The sequence below is a fragment of the Exophiala aquamarina genome (genome assembly GCF_000709125.1).
Source record: "Exophiala aquamarina CBS 119918 chromosome Unknown aczIA-supercont1.1, whole genome shotgun sequence".
In the NCBI taxonomy this organism is placed as follows: Eukaryota; Fungi; Ascomycota; class Eurotiomycetes; order Chaetothyriales; family Herpotrichiellaceae; genus Exophiala; species Exophiala aquamarina.
The window spans coordinates 439,377-454,310 of NW_013550587.1; the positions used below are offsets into that span (position 1 = coordinate 439,377).

The 14,934-nt window shown below is 50.1% G+C and overlaps 5 protein-coding genes across 5 annotated transcripts; 3 read left to right on the forward strand and 2 right to left on the reverse strand.

Moving 5' to 3' along the window:
- Nucleotides 1-1,398: 1,398 nt before the first annotated feature.
- Nucleotides 1,399-4,508, forward strand: A1O9_00168 (phosphatidylserine decarboxylase; the record flags this gene model as incomplete). The annotated part of the gene is made up of 2 exons (XM_013409332.1): nucleotides 1,399-4,230; nucleotides 4,302-4,508. 2 exons carry the CDS (start codon nucleotides 1,399-1,401, stop codon nucleotides 4,506-4,508), a joined length of 3,039 nt encoding a protein of 1,012 aa, XP_013264786.1.
- Nucleotides 4,509-5,382: 874 nt separating this feature from the next.
- Nucleotides 5,383-7,084, forward strand: A1O9_00169 (uncharacterized protein; the record flags this gene model as incomplete). The annotated part of the gene is made up of 3 exons (XM_013409333.1): nucleotides 5,383-5,737; nucleotides 5,804-6,272; nucleotides 6,331-7,084. The coding sequence occupies 3 exons, from the start codon at nucleotides 5,383-5,385 to the stop codon at nucleotides 7,082-7,084; spliced, it is 1,578 nt and encodes a 525-aa protein (XP_013264787.1).
- Nucleotides 7,085-7,238: 154 nt separating this feature from the next.
- Nucleotides 7,239-8,773, reverse strand: A1O9_00170 (uncharacterized protein; the record flags this gene model as incomplete). The annotated part of the gene is made up of 3 exons (XM_013409334.1): nucleotides 7,239-7,472; nucleotides 7,548-8,222; nucleotides 8,288-8,773. The coding sequence occupies 3 exons, from the start codon at nucleotides 8,771-8,773 to the stop codon at nucleotides 7,239-7,241; spliced, it is 1,395 nt and encodes a 464-aa protein (XP_013264788.1).
- A 563-nt stretch (nucleotides 8,774-9,336) lies between these two features.
- A1O9_00171 (uncharacterized protein) lies at nucleotides 9,337-11,224 on the reverse strand (the record flags this gene model as incomplete). The annotated part of the gene is made up of 5 exons (XM_013409335.1): nucleotides 9,337-10,164; nucleotides 10,237-10,635; nucleotides 10,695-10,865; nucleotides 10,931-10,979; nucleotides 11,049-11,224. The coding sequence occupies 5 exons, from the start codon at nucleotides 11,222-11,224 to the stop codon at nucleotides 9,337-9,339; spliced, it is 1,623 nt and encodes a 540-aa protein (XP_013264789.1).
- A 1,079-nt stretch (nucleotides 11,225-12,303) lies between these two features.
- On the forward strand, nucleotides 12,304-14,429 carry A1O9_00172 (uncharacterized protein; the record flags this gene model as incomplete). Its single annotated transcript, XM_013409336.1, has 7 exons — nucleotides 12,304-12,744; nucleotides 12,801-12,906; nucleotides 12,967-13,095; nucleotides 13,146-13,410; nucleotides 13,472-13,613; nucleotides 13,678-13,893; nucleotides 13,956-14,429. The coding sequence occupies 7 exons, from the start codon at nucleotides 12,304-12,306 to the stop codon at nucleotides 14,427-14,429; spliced, it is 1,773 nt and encodes a 590-aa protein (XP_013264790.1).
- Between the last annotated feature and the right edge of the window lie 505 nt (nucleotides 14,430-14,934).

Here is a 14,934-nt window from a genome sequence, read left to right on the forward strand (position 1 = left end):
AGTACGAATTCTCGGTAGTCACTAGTAGTGGCTCAGCATTCTGCCCTGAACGGATAGAGCCGGAGTCTCGCAAGCTTGGCTGCGTGGGCGGTGGGCGGTGGGACGAAAGGTGGTGTCAGGAGTCAGGACTTAGCAGTTAGAACTTACGACACGAGGTATGGGTGGGCATGAAGTACTTGACTATTACGTGTACAACATTCTGGTAGGTGTCATCAAAGCATAGTAAATGACCCCATTCAGTCCCTTACCGTCAAGCAGTCAAGTCGAAAGGATTTTATGGGATTGCGTGTCCCTTGGAGCAGTATGGATCCTGGTGATGGAGAGCATACGTGAACCATTGGTGATGGACGTTGGAGAAACGGTAAAGACCTTTTGCTTCTCCACTCGTGGCTTCCGTTTTCGTATGTGCCTGCCGTGCCCAGGGTATTGAGTTTTAACGGCTAGCGTGCTGATTAGCGTTTATTAGCGCGCTGTGTCCAGCTATATTTGGTCGACAACGCAACCTTACACGCACAAAAGCCACTTCCAGAGCAGGACTAACGATTTAGTCGGGTACCGGCACTAACCACAACGTGGTACCCAGGCACTACGAGTGCTACCCATATGAGGGGCCCTGCACACTTCGAATGTCCAAAAACGTGCCGATGCCATCATACCTCAACCCTCTCCTCCTCGATTCAGCTACCACTTCATTGTACAGACAGCAACTGCTTCATCCTCTCGAAATTGCCCTTGAATCTTGTTTAGTCTCGGTTCCGCCCTCATGGCAGTCTAGGACTGGAAAACCACGCCCCTTTCCTGTTCATCTCCGCCGCTAATTCTCGGGCTCAATCCTTCAGCTGGGGCCACTATCCCGCCCGCTCCCCGTACCTTCGGTCTTGGGATACCGCAGGAATAACCTCAACGACAACGACCCTGAAACACCCCTTCGTACTTTGCTTCACTACCAGTTACCACCAGCCACAGCCCTTCTCCAAACTCATCATGGTCCACATATCTCTTCCTCGAGGTATTAGCCATCTAGGCTCGAAGCACAAAGAAAAAGACAATGGTACGGGCTCAAATGGAAATGGAGATGGAAGACCAAGTCCACCAAGACTTGGGAGTACAGCCAGTACAGCCACTCTATCCGAACAGAAGCCCCTAATCCTCAAGATCTATGTGATAAAGGTTAACGCATCCTGAGGCTGTGGAGGATGTACCCACTAACTCTCAACAGGCACGAAACCTGGCCGCAAAGGATAGGTCTGGCACCTCTGACCCTGTATGTACTCTCTTGCCATCCAACACACTCTTCTCACTCGTGCACAGTATCTTGTCGTTACTCTCGGGAACGCAAAACAATCTACACCCACAATCAGTAAGAACTTGAATCCTGAATGGAAGATATGCTTTGATATGCCTTTGACTGGCGTCCCTCTACTGGAATGTAGTTGCTGGGACAGAGATCGCTTTGGCAAAGACTACATGGGAGAATTTGACATTCCGATCGAAGACATCTTTTCCAATGGTCAAATACAACAAGAGCCGAAGTGGTATAGATTAAAGTCCACAAGAAGGGAGGGGAAAAAGTCAAGCACTGTTTCAGGCGAGGTTCTCATCCAATTTTCCATTGTTGATTCCGCAAATCCCTCAGCTAGCCCAGAGGAGATCCGCAAGAAGTTTCTGGCTTACCTCGGTTCAGAGGAAGAAGATGACGATCTCTCTCGTGTATCCACCAATGTTGACGATCAAATTGTTGAAGATGAAGCGGACGATGCTGACATCTTGGATGACGATGCCGATGCCGATGCCGATGCCGACGCCGGCACTTCGCAGAAGGATACCGTGGCAGCACAAAAGGAGAAAAAGAAACGACTAGCTCGCCTCCGGCGTAAATCGATCGCTGCCAGGGCCTATAACCTTCTTGGTGCTGATAATGATGTATCCGGTATTATCTTCTTGGAGATTATCAAGGTAACAGACCTACCACCCGAACGCAATATGACTCGCACTTCTTTCGACATGGACCCTTTCGTTGTCGCTGGATTGGGTAGAAAAATCTTGAGGACAAAAGTGATCCGCCATAATCTCAATCCAATTTTCAACGAGAAAATGGTGTTCCAAGTCCTGCGTCATGAGACCGGCTACTCTCTCACTTTTACTATTATTGATCGCGATAAGCTATCAGGTAACGACTTCGTAGCCTCGACTTCGTTCCCTATTCAAAATATCATTCAAGCTGCGCCAGAGGAAGATCCCGTCACTGGACTCTTTGATCTTCCAGATCCACCTGAGTTTTCACCAGCCGTGGAGAAGAAAGAAGGCAAATCTCGCTTCCGAATTCCACTTTCTCGGACGTCGTCAGCCAGTAGTCTTTCAAAGCTCGCCCGCCCAGTGTTCAGGCGAGACGACTCCCAGGCATCCTTGTCGAGTATGAATGGAAGCGAGGGTGTTCGTACTCCCGCTCCTACAAGCACGCCGACAGACACTGGCAGTTCACTTAAAGTCCCAACTGCCGCCGACAATGGAGGGGCCCAACCAGCAGAAGACCCTGGCATGAATTCCTACACCATTCCACTAGAGTTGAAGAATAAAGAACGCTGGGAGGCTAAGCACAAGCCGGAACTATTTATCAAAGCGCGCTTCCTGCCTTATACCGCTCTGAGACAACAGTTCTGGCGCGCAATGCTTAAGCAGTATGATGTTGATGAAAACAAACACATTAGCAAGATTGAATTGACCGCTATGCTGGATACCTTGGGCTCAACTTTGAAGGAGTCTACCATAGATTCCTTCTTTTCGCGATTTGCACCGGAAAATACAGATATCGGAGAAACCGATTTGTCATTCGACCAGGTTGTTATCTGCCTTGAAGAACAACTCGAGAAGAGCAATGGGAAAAAATCTCTTGCCGAACACATCAAAACACATATGGGACCATTTGCTCAGCCAGCCTCTGTCTCACAAGATGACAAAGGGACCGAATCACCACCCTTGCCAGAAACAAGCACTACCCCATCAACCAATGAAGATCCCACTCGCCAATCCATTCCTACAATCCAACAGCCTGCCACTGGTGCAGCAGGTGAGGAAGGCAGGCTGCTTGGACCTGATCTTTCAGATGAAGGAGATGACGAAGAGCACGTGATAGAAATCCGTGAATGTCCAATTTGCCACCAGCCAAAGCTGAACAAACGTACCGAAGCCGACATCATAACACACATTGCAACATGTGCTAGTTCGGACTGGAGACAAGTCAACAACTTGGTCATGGGTGGCTTTGTAACCCAGAGCCAAGCCCAACGAAAATGGTATTCCAAAGTCATCACCAAGATTAGCTACGGAGGATACAAGTTGGGTGCTAATAGCGCGAATATCCTTGTTCAAGATCGGCTGACTGGCCAAATCAATGAAGAGCGCATGTCGGTCTATGTCCGAATTGGCATCCGAATGCTCTATAAAGCCCTGGGAGCCCGCGAAATGGAGAAGAAGAGAATCAAGAAGATGCTCAGATCACTCTCCATCAAGCAAGGGAAGAAGTTCGATGACCCGGCTTCAGTGGCCCAAATCGAAGGATTCATTAGCTTCCATCGCTTGGACATGTCCGAAGTCCTGCTGCCCACCGAGCAATTCAAGAATTTCAACGAGTTCTTCTATCGTGCCTTGAAGCCAAATGCTCGACCGTGCAGTGCACCAGATCGACCAGAAATCATAGTTTCGCCCGCAGATTCTCGATCTGTGGTGTTCAACACAATCGATGACGCGACGAGAATCTGGGTCAAGGGTCGAGACTATAGTCTCGAAAAACTGTTTGGCGATGCCTACCCCCTAGAAGCAAAGCGGTACAAGGGCGGTAGCATGGGAATATTCCGGCTTGCACCGCAAGACTACCACCGCTTCCACATTCCGGTAGACGGAACGCTTGGAACACCAAAGACGATTGAGGGGGAATACTATACCGTCAACCCCATGGCCATCAGATCAGCTCTCGACGTGTATGGTGACAATGTACGAGTACTCGTCCCTATTGACTCCGTTGCCCATGGGCGAGTCATGTTTATTTGCATTGGAGCGATGATGGTCGGATCTACCGTCATCACTCGAAAGCCGGGTGAGCGGGTGAAGAGGGCTGAAGAGCTTGGGTATTTCAAATTCGGGGGAAGCACAATATTGCTCTTTTTCGAACCGGGCCGAATGGTGTATGATGACGACTTGATTGACAACAGCTCTGAAGCTCTGGAGACCTTGGTAAGTGGCCGAATTTACCTAGTCTGGGTCTTTGTGCAAGTCTCCTTACTAATACTGTTACCCTTTGACAGATTCGAGTTGGCATGTCCATAGGGCATTCACCCCAAGTGGGCCCGCATAAGCCCGACATGAAAAAAGATGAGGGCGAGATTACCCTTCAGGATAGACAAGAGGCCAAACGAAGAATCGAAGGCAGCTTGGCTCCTGAAGCTGAATCCGAGGGATCTAGAACTCCAGGAATGGCTGGCTTCGGACTGAGTGGAGCAAATATTCATTAACGATTTGATGCGATGATGTATGATCTATGGCATGGAGCAATGAGCTGAGAGCAAGAAGGGACGCGATAGAAGACAGCACACATAAAGGACTCTGGGAATTGGGGACAGCTCTGGATACGTGCGAGCGGCAAAAGCAATGAAGTTCCTATAGATTTCCTTTTTACTCAGCATGGGATGAGCAAATGTGAAGCTCATTTGCCATCCATGGCCTACATCTCAGAGGTCTCCGAAGCTGGGGCTTGACATTATCATGCCCACAAGCCTCATATTGAACTGCTGAAGGGCTGTTCCCGGATTGTGTTGGGTGTGGGGAAACTCTCTACGTACCGAGCTGGGGATATCCTTCCTCTAGAAGACAGGAGAGTAACACTGTGTCCTTCGTGCCTTCCACTGATGTTTGCGGCGGAAAGGGCGGGGCAAGGCTCCTGCATCTGCGTCCGTTTTGAGAAGGTGCAGACCTGTTTCATCCTGAGTTCCTGAGGGATTTGACCATCGACCAAGACTGTCCATTCTCTTATGTATGCCCACTTCTATATTTAGTTTTGAACCCTCATCTCAACAGGGGGAAGGCTTCTGATATACCAGTTCATGCGATCTGTTGAATTCAAGCATCAGATATCGAAGTGCTCGAGCCCGGCATGTAAAGGCGGGGTCCAGACCGGGTTGAAGCTTGCCCCAACACGAGCTCGGTGGGAAAAGCAAAATCTCCAGCTGGAATGGAGGTTGACCACTTTGAAATAATCTTTCACATGACAAGGCACTTCAAGGGCGCATTGAATACGTGATTCTGATGCTTAGCAGTCCATTCATCTCCGTGTGGTTCGCTTCCATACGCGGCAGAAGTACTTTTGTGCCATGACCCACCGCATTAGCCATGTCCGACACCAAGGATGCACCGTCCACTTTCCTGATCTGGAATCCAGCTGGAACGGTGGACAAGAAAGACCAAGTCTTTCGTCGGCACCGGCACGCAGCCATCGTGCACCATCAAAGGCGCAAAAGGAGAGATGGTCAATCGGAGTCTCGTATCTCTTCGAAGATTCTTCCAAGCAAGCCCTCTCCCAAAGATTCTGCAGCTATCACAACGCCTTCAAGCAGCCAACACTCCTCCTCCACATCTTCAGGAGGTGCGTCTCCAATAATAGAGCCAGCATCTGGTCGTATTGATCCTTTCGATGTGCTGTGTATTCAGGGATTTCCGAGCGAAGCCTTGTCTCTGGTACAATTCGGTTCGTGAGCCACGCATTTCGTTGACCTCCCTTGCAAGCTGCAAAGAAACTGATCAATTACCACAGCAATCAAGGATCAGTGGCCTGCTTTTACATCGTCTAGTCAACCCCAAGTCATTGAGAAATGGAGGTCAACTACCATGCATCTCGCAATGGAAGCACCTTACCTGCTCCAAGCCATCACATATGCAGGGTGTTGCTATCAGCTCTTCTTCGGATCAGGTGACCACTCTACTGAATTTCTGCGTCTGAACTCTCATCATGAAACGATTAAATATGTTAGAGATGCTCTTTACACATCCAACGGAGTTATCAGCGACGCAATGCTGATGTCAATTGCTATCCTTGGGGTTCACTCTTCCTCACTACCACCTCAACAACGACCACGAGCGCAGGATACAATGTCCCATGATAATGACTTTTACTCGAGTCAGCCGTGGGATCAAACCCATATTAATGCAGTCTTGTTATTCACGAAGCGTAAAGGTGGACTAGAGAGCATTATGGTTGAGGATCTACGTGGGATGATCAACGTGTAGGTTTCAACTTTACCAGGTCCTTTTCAATTTGAACCCAGCTAAACTTGGGAGCAGAATTGATGTCCAAGATTCCTTAGGTACACTGAGGAAGCCAACTTTCCCCCTACCAGTGTCCACGACCACTGCGATACAAAGTATCTGTGCAAAGTGGAGTCCTGACAGAAGGAGAAAGTTTGCATCTCGCCAGAACGGCTTCAAATGTTTGCTGGAAATTGACGGTGGGGAGGACCTGTTCAATTTGACCACAAGGATCTGCAGTCTACTCGAAAGCTTCGATTTGATGCTCCAGGAGGGACCCCAGAGTGGAATGGATTTCAACTTTCTTGTTGCTATCAGGCGTTACCTCCAGCACGATGCCTTGTCACTCCCATTACATCGCGACCCTCTCCACAAGCTATGTCGTCTAGCCATCATCACCTATATGGCTGAATCTATTGAGCCTTCATCCGCACAATGGCCCTTGCATGCGACTGCCTCGAAAGCGCTCATGTTAGCCCTTGACGAATGCGACAAGATCGGCATTGGAGAAAGGCAACCAGAGCTCCTGACATGGGCAACGGTTGTTGGCGCCTTCACAGCACGAGATACACCCTTATTTGAGTGGTATATTGAGCAGCTTTGCAGTTATCCCTTTACCAAGGCTGGAGGAAGTTGGGACGAAGTACAGCAACAGTCCGAGAGGTACCTGGTCTTGAAATATCGCCATGGACAACTTTGTGGCAAAGTCTGGGAGACTGCTCGCTCAAGGTCGTCGGAGGATCGTTCTTCCTTACCATTACGACATTCTATCATACCCCTAACTCAGTGAGTCGAACCCGGTCCTGGAGTTAGGAGATTGTGGGCACCGTTGCAAACAGTGAAGTGAAAGACCTCCAACGAGTGCACTAATTTATCTTTCCATTACCTGCATCTCTAAATCGGCTCGGCTTTTGCATATTGCCATGTCCTTTTCCCGCCGACCCTCATTTGACTTCGGGAAATATCTTGGGTACATCGAAAGCGTCGGTCTCCCAGAATCTTCCCTCCCAAGTCTCCTCACGCGGCCGCTCACCTCCCAACTGGCTATCCCTGGCAACGTTTTCCATTTCGGCCCAAGCACGCAGCAGATTGTCGCCGACAAGTAATTTGGCCTGTTCATCGGTGACGTTCCCTCGAGCAAGGAGCCGTTCAATCAGATTTGGCCACTGCGAAACATCCTGCCAGAAATTAGCTCCGTTCAAAATGTAAAAGCGACGGAGAAAGCGAGACACAACCCATTAGATGACACATACCTCAAGACCTTTAACGAATAAGGTAGATCCGTCAAAATCCGAGCCTAACCCAACATGTTCCCAGCCAGCAATATCGGCAATCCAGAGAATGTGATCAACGACATCTTCCACCGTTGCTTCTTCAGGGTGTTCAGAATTCAAGAAAAGCGATATTGCAGGCACCATCACGACGCCACCATTCTGCTTCAAGCTTCGCAAGACATCATCTGGCACATTTCGAAGATGGCCATGAAGACTATAAGCCGCGGAGTGCGAGAAGATCACCGGTGCTTTTGCGACCTCTAGCACATCCCGCATGGTCTGGTGGGATACGTGCGATAAGTCGACGAAGAGACCTAATCTGTTCGCCTCCATTACGAAGGCTCTTCCAAAATCTGTCAGCCCGGCATCCTTTCCGGTCTTCAGATCCATGCTGACCCATGACGTGCCATAAGCATTGTCACAATTATGGGTCAGCGTCATATAACGGGCACCGGTTTCAAAGAGCAGGCGGAGAGCACCTAATGAATCTCCTGTTTGATGGCCACCTTCAATTCCAATCATACTGGCAATTTTCCCGCTCTTGTGGACTCTTCGAACACATTCAGGTGAAAAGCATAGTTCCAGTGAATCCGGGTACTCTGCAACTAATCGCTTGGTGATGTCAATTTGCTCGAGGGTATCTCGCACAGCCCACTACGAATGAAATCAGCATTCTCCCATAAGAGTCGTTTGTGAGCTATTGAGGAGTTAATACGAACGTTGGGCTCGTTCAGATCGGGGACACGCTTGTTTGGATCATTGTGATCCACGCCTGGGACGAGATCCTCTGGGCAAGGAACGAAGACACTCCAAAACTGTCCGCCCATCAAACCCTGCTTCATTTTCTGGAAGTCTGTCTGGCTTTCAGAACCCTCGGTCTCGAAATCACGATCGTAGATCTGATTGTGTAACTGGAGTCGCAGCAGGTATGGGAAGTCGTTGTGGCCGTCAATCAAAGGCGTGCTTCGCAAGATCTGGCGGGCACGCCCTGCATAGTCCTGCGGGTCAAGACGCACATCTGCGGCTTCCGACGTCGTCTGACCAAGAATAGTTTGGAGTATTCCACCAGAGCTCCTGGGAGCTAGCCAGAGGACTGCAATGCCTAGTAAGAGGATACCAGAGATGAGAGCAGGCAAAGACAACCCCTTTGAACGTCCTTGCTTGTCTGCATTATGCCTAGCTGTTAATGACTGTTTGGAAGACATGTCTTTTCTCGACCACTCTAGACTGTAATCCTGGGTTTCTCAATAGCATTAATTATAAGGATGGAGAAATGACAATCATAACTTGGCAGAAGTTCGCCTATATACCCTCAATATCGGTTGCCTTAAAAACGGGCCACCCTCGTATAAAGTCACCATATATTGGCATCCAAGCCGAATGATGGATATCGTCAGAGTTTTATTCCCACTGAAGAGTGGGTTTATCGCCCCACCATGCAACGCCCGTGGATAAGCGACCTTTTATTCCGAAGAATAACAGGGCGCAACACGTTGCCCATCAGTGGTTGCTTTTCAACCGCAGCAGGATAACTTGGAACGGAAGGAACAATTGGAGGTACTTTTTTAATATAGCATTTCGGACATTCAATGGTCCTATGTACTCGGGAACTGGTAGGCCCAGGTCTGAAAATGATCGACTTAGCTATATTCTACCGCTGTAAAATATGGTCTACGCATGCTCCTCACACCTTCGTGTCACTGTGGTCTAAGCTCTGTCTCTTTCTCGCCGAGTACTTTACTGACTCAGGCCTATTTAAAGTGGCTCTCTACGCGCTCGTCCTGTTCTTGACAGAGCGAAGAGCCCTGGTAAAGAGCGAAGGCTTCTCCTCATCCTCGCTGTCATTGCTCAAGAACTGCCTCTGGCCGTACAATAGATCGACCTCCCTCAAATTGACAAACTTAGACTTCTTGTAGAACTTCCAGAACAAGAAGATGAACAAGAACAGCACAATGACCAGGTACGAAAAGACAAAGTCCACGGGATGCCAGGGCGTCAGCAGGGTTCCGTATCCCTGGATGAAAAGCAGGAAAATGTTCAGGATCGTGATGAAGTATGCACCGTAAGGGTACAGAAACGCTCGGAAAGGGAGCTCTGCATCGGTATGCCCCTGGAGGTGCCAGGCACGTCGGAAACGGAGATGCGTGATGCCGATGCCTCCCCACGCAATGAAGGTGGCTGCGCCAGAGAGCGAGATGAGATAATTGAAGGTCTGCGCCGCGCCGCTGGCTGCGTTTACCAGTGCCAGAAGTCCGACTAGGTTGGTCGCGATCGCTGCGTAGACGGGCACGCCGCCGAAGAACGTCTTGAGCAGGAATTTCGGTGCACGTCCGAGATCAGCGAGCGCGTAGAGCGTGCGCGACCCAATATATATGGAGGAATTCGTCGCCGAGAAGGTCGCGGTGAAGATGAATGCGTTGATTAGATGGGGGCCGCCACTCCAGCCTGCATGCTTAAGAGCGATGGCGAACGGAGACATGGCTGCTCTGCTGGATGAAGTGAGGAGACCGTCATCGTTGGACGCCACGGAGATGCTGGCGAAGAACATGATACCCATGTAGATGAAGACCACGCGGAACATCGTGGCTCTGACTGCCTGTTGTTTTCCGAAGGGTTGTTAGCCAGATTTTCCCTCGTCTTCGCGCTTAGTTTAAGGGCTAATACAGACCTTCGGAAGATCTCTGCTTGGATTGCGGCTTTCACCCCCAGTAATGGCAACCATTTCCGTACCACAATGATATACGGCTGCAAGGACAAACGACTGCCCGAAGCCATTGATACCATTTGCGAATGGTCCTGGGTCTTTCCAATACCGGAAGCCAATGTAATCACCACCTATTCCGCCCGTGTTGACCAGGATCGCCAGGAGATATGTGACCATCACACAGGAAATCTTCCACAACGCGAGCCAGAACTCGAGTTCTCCGTACACAATGACACCAAAGAGGGAGATTGCCTGGTAGAACGCCCAGGACAGTAAAACCCAGCCGTAGACTGGCACTTTGTCTGTCCAAAAGCTGAGGCAGATGGCGACGAGGTTGTATTCGGCGGCGATATTACTTGCCCACTATGGATAGGTTAGAGAGATCCTAGAGTTGTATAGAGATATTCCCTTGTATCACTTACCAAGTACCAGTAGTTCCAACCCAGGGCGACCGAAAAAGCAGGATCGATGAAACGACCCGCCAGCTCGGTGAACGCACCGGGAGTTGGGTAAAGCGTAGCCAGCTCTCCAAGGCTTTGCATTACGAAGAAGACGTCAATGCCAATCACGGCAAAGGATATCAGTGAGCCAATCTAAATCTCAGAACTCAGTCGAGAATGTCTTGCCACCTTTCGCAGGGCTGGCAGGGTAAACTTACCGGCCCAGAGGCAGCTATCGAGGCCCCCACTCCATACCAGATACTCGCTCTGATAGAGGGTTTGTCAGTGTTGTTGGCCTCGTAAGATTTAAAAAAGTATGGCAAGTGCGAAACTCACCCGATCACACCACCCAGGGCAATCATTTGCAGATGACGCTGCTTCAGCGCTCTGTGAAGGCCATGGTCGACCACCACGCCGTTGTTCGCGATTTCAATGCCATCAGTTTTGCCAATGCTAGATCGAACGACATCGCCTCCAACATGGACCTCAGCAATATCGCCTTTAGCATCCATTATGAAAAGTTGTGATCAAGTTTACCGGGGCGAGTAGAGAACAAGGGACAAGGTGGAGAGAGGGTGATCGGAGGAATGAAATACTTCTGAGTGTCACCGTTTCTTATCTGGTCTGACGGTCAAACCGCAGTTAACCGCATATCGGATATCTATGCTGATACTCAATCCCACTGTGGCTTGCGAGACAAATGGAAGGACCAATGTAGATCCAAGGTATACGACGGCATCAAATGCTCCCCAGGTGGAGTGGCAAACGCAGAACTGGGTAATCGAGCACGTTGTGTGTGCATTGCACGATCGCTTAAAGCGATGGACACGGAAGCCAGAAAAGTGGTCTAGTATGCGATACATCCTATAAGCCGCTCCCTTGCAGCTAAACCGTGTATAGCCGTGCGCGAACCAATCAAAGGGCCATGGTGTACGAGAGTCACCAGTCAGGAAAGAGTTTAGATCATAAGCGTATCAAGCTACGAGGGATGTCTTCTCCATCTTGGCACTGATAGCAAGCACGATCGGCATCCGGGGTTCTTTGGTGGGAGGGGAACTCTGTCTTAACTGCCTTTTTGCGTTACGTTACGATCATCGGTGTCAGGCATCCCATCCAGGACCACAACCACTGAACATTGCAGAAGTCTTTCAGCCTGATCATGTGATTGCATACAGAGAGCCGGTCATCCCCGCTTTTCATTCCGACTTCCCCCCTTTTCAACTTAGTCCCAGTGTTCGTTTCTTAGCTCCAGAAGACTAGAGATTGGCTAACGCAAGTTACGGAAGCATAGCATATAATCGCTTGCAAGCAAACTTGAGCTACATACCCGTACACACTTCATGGTAACGTCGGCTTCGAAGATATCGCAATACCTTGGGCAAAGATGGCTGGACATCGTCCACCTCGCACTCTAGCTCCACGGGAAACGGTAGATATGAAAGCACAACATCTCCCAACTGAAATGTCCACTCTAGCAGCTCGTTCATCTTCTCATTCAATACGAGACTGCCGTGGACGGTGTAGCTCTAGTTATTAGCTTCAAGTGGTCAGATACTTGCTGATTCTATTCACCGACACAAGAGAAGAACAAATGGCTCTGACCCGCACTCTCCTGTTCGCCAGCTTGGCTTTGCATGCCTTTGCCGACCTTGTCGTCCCTCCCAAAGCTGACCTCGCTACCCTTGGACCCGTCTATCAAGCAGCGAAGAACAGCTCGTTCAAAGCCTTTGAGGACGCGGCGGCAAAGGCGACGGAGGCCATCAACAAGATAATTGCGACTGGAAACAGCACCTTTGGGCCATTCGACACTGAGACAACATCGTTCTCCCTACAGGTTTTCAATACGTTTGATGCCAAACCTCTGTATGAGTTCCATTTTGAAGCTCCAGGTCTAAATGGTTCCTACACCAAGGGCAAATTGTCAGAAGACACGATCTACAGAAGTGGCAGTCTTGGAAAACTCATGACGGTGTACACGTTCCTGGTTGATATCGGAGACGACATCTTTACGGATCCGGTCACGAAGTATATCGTAAGTCACTGATCTCCCTCGTCGAAATATACAGCTACTCATTTGCTGTCTGTCAGCCGGAGCTCGCTAGCGCACCTTTTATAAACCCAATACTTTCAACCAACTGGAGTGAGGTGACCATTGGCGCCCTCGCCTCTCAATTGTCGGGCATCGGCCGGGACTGTGAGTAAATCCTTGCTGAAATTTGGTTCCAGGCTAAGAATGTGTCAGACGTACTTGGAGATCTCTCCATCGAGACATGGGGGCAACCGTCGGTTGATGAGATTGTTGCCGTCGGATACCCAGAGATTGATCACTCAAATTTCCCACCCTGCAACTTCTACGGACCTCAACCGAGCTGCACGCGCGAACGTAGGTTGCCATGTATTTGGAGATTCACCGTGATTAATTGAAACTCCCAGAAACGTTGCAGGGCATCGTCAATCATCCACCTGCGTTCAAATCCTATTCGACTCCAGCGTACTCCAATCTGGCGTATCTCCTGCTCGGACTGGTTTACGAACAGATCACGGGACGCACCATTGATGAAGGACAGACTGACGTGTTCCACAACAAGTTGGGCGCAACTTCGTCCTATCCTCGGCCTCCGACCAGTGAGGTCGATGCAGTCATCCCCTACAACGATTCCTTTGCACTGTTCACCTACGATCTAGGGCTCCTATCTCCGTGAGAAAACCGCTATTCTCTCGAACCTGATCAATTTGCTGACACCCGTGCTTTATCACAGGGCTGGGGGTCAATATGTAACGACCAAAGATCTGAGAACATGGGGACAGGCCATTCTGAAAAGCACCCATTTGCCGCGTGCTCTGACCGGGCGCTGGTTGAAACCCAGATCTTTTACTTCTCAGTGGGCATCTGCCGTCGGTGTAAGTCAGGTCTCAATCCACGTGCAACGGAACGCATTCGCTAACAGGGAAAATCCTCTGCTAGGCTCCATTCGAGATCTATCGTCTAGAGATCCCCTCGAATGAGATTATCAATGCAGGGCGAATTGTGGACACCTACTGTAAGCAAGGCGACGTCGGACAGTACTCCACCTACTTTGGACTTGCCCCAGATCTCGAAATTGGAGTCTCGGTGATGGCAGCAGGTGTCAGCCCGAACAGACAGGTACCTCCTGTTCGAGATACCGTGATCGAGCTGTTTGTGAGTCGCCAATGGAACCGTCTCCCATTTCCCTAAGCTCTGCTAACCCTCTGGCGCCTCAGTACCAAGCCGCAGATGCCGCAGCCAAGGAGCAAGCCAGCCAAGCCTTCAGGGGCACATTCAAATCGAACGACGCCAACTCGTCGATCACACTCACAGTAGACGACGGCCCAGGGGTCGCCGTGACAGGCTGGATCAGCAACGGAGTCGATTTCCTGGCCAACGACCTCTTCTCCGCATACAGCAGCTTCCGCCTCTTCCCGACCAAGCTCACCTACGATGATGCCGGCATTACTTATTTCGCTTACCGTCTAGAAGTGTCGCGCTTTAACGGCGAGCCTGTCACTGGAGACTGGTGGTCCGAGTTTAATGATCTGTGGCTTCAAGTCGACAACTACATCTACGCTAACTTGGCGACCGATGCCTTTATCATCGGCTTTGACGCCAGTGGGCTCGTCCAGAGTGTTGCGTCGCAGGCTCTGCGGACCACGATGCACAGGGCTGAGATCGGCCAGGGCCAGCATATCAGAAATTGATTTCGTCAGTGTCCAGGTGCTGTGGCACACCAAGTACTCGATGCGCGAAGAACGAGCGCAGAGGCTGAGTCGGGCTGTCAAAGTGTGTGGCTGAGAGCTGGCGGCCGCCGTCCATACCACCATCCCTTGGTACAAGGAACCATCTCCATCTAGTTGTCAATATTTCCAAATTTAATCCGCACCCACCACTCTCAGCACTGCCTGAGGGAGCATCTCGCTTCATCTGAAATACTTATGTAGGTGCTATCGCCAATTGCGTGATGACATCAAGGCTTCGCTACGTTATGGAAGGGAAAGGGCACTTCGTCATTTTCTATTCGTAGTTTCACGAAATTTCCCTGGGCTAATATATCGATATCCACCATGCCCACCCCCACCCACTCTTAGTATGTGTGTGGAGTAAAACAGAACAACTCGTAAGAATACACAAGGCACGTGTGGGATTTTTGACTGCACATGTGCGGATAACGCCCCAGCCTAAACTACTCCATGAGATCTCGGGTCT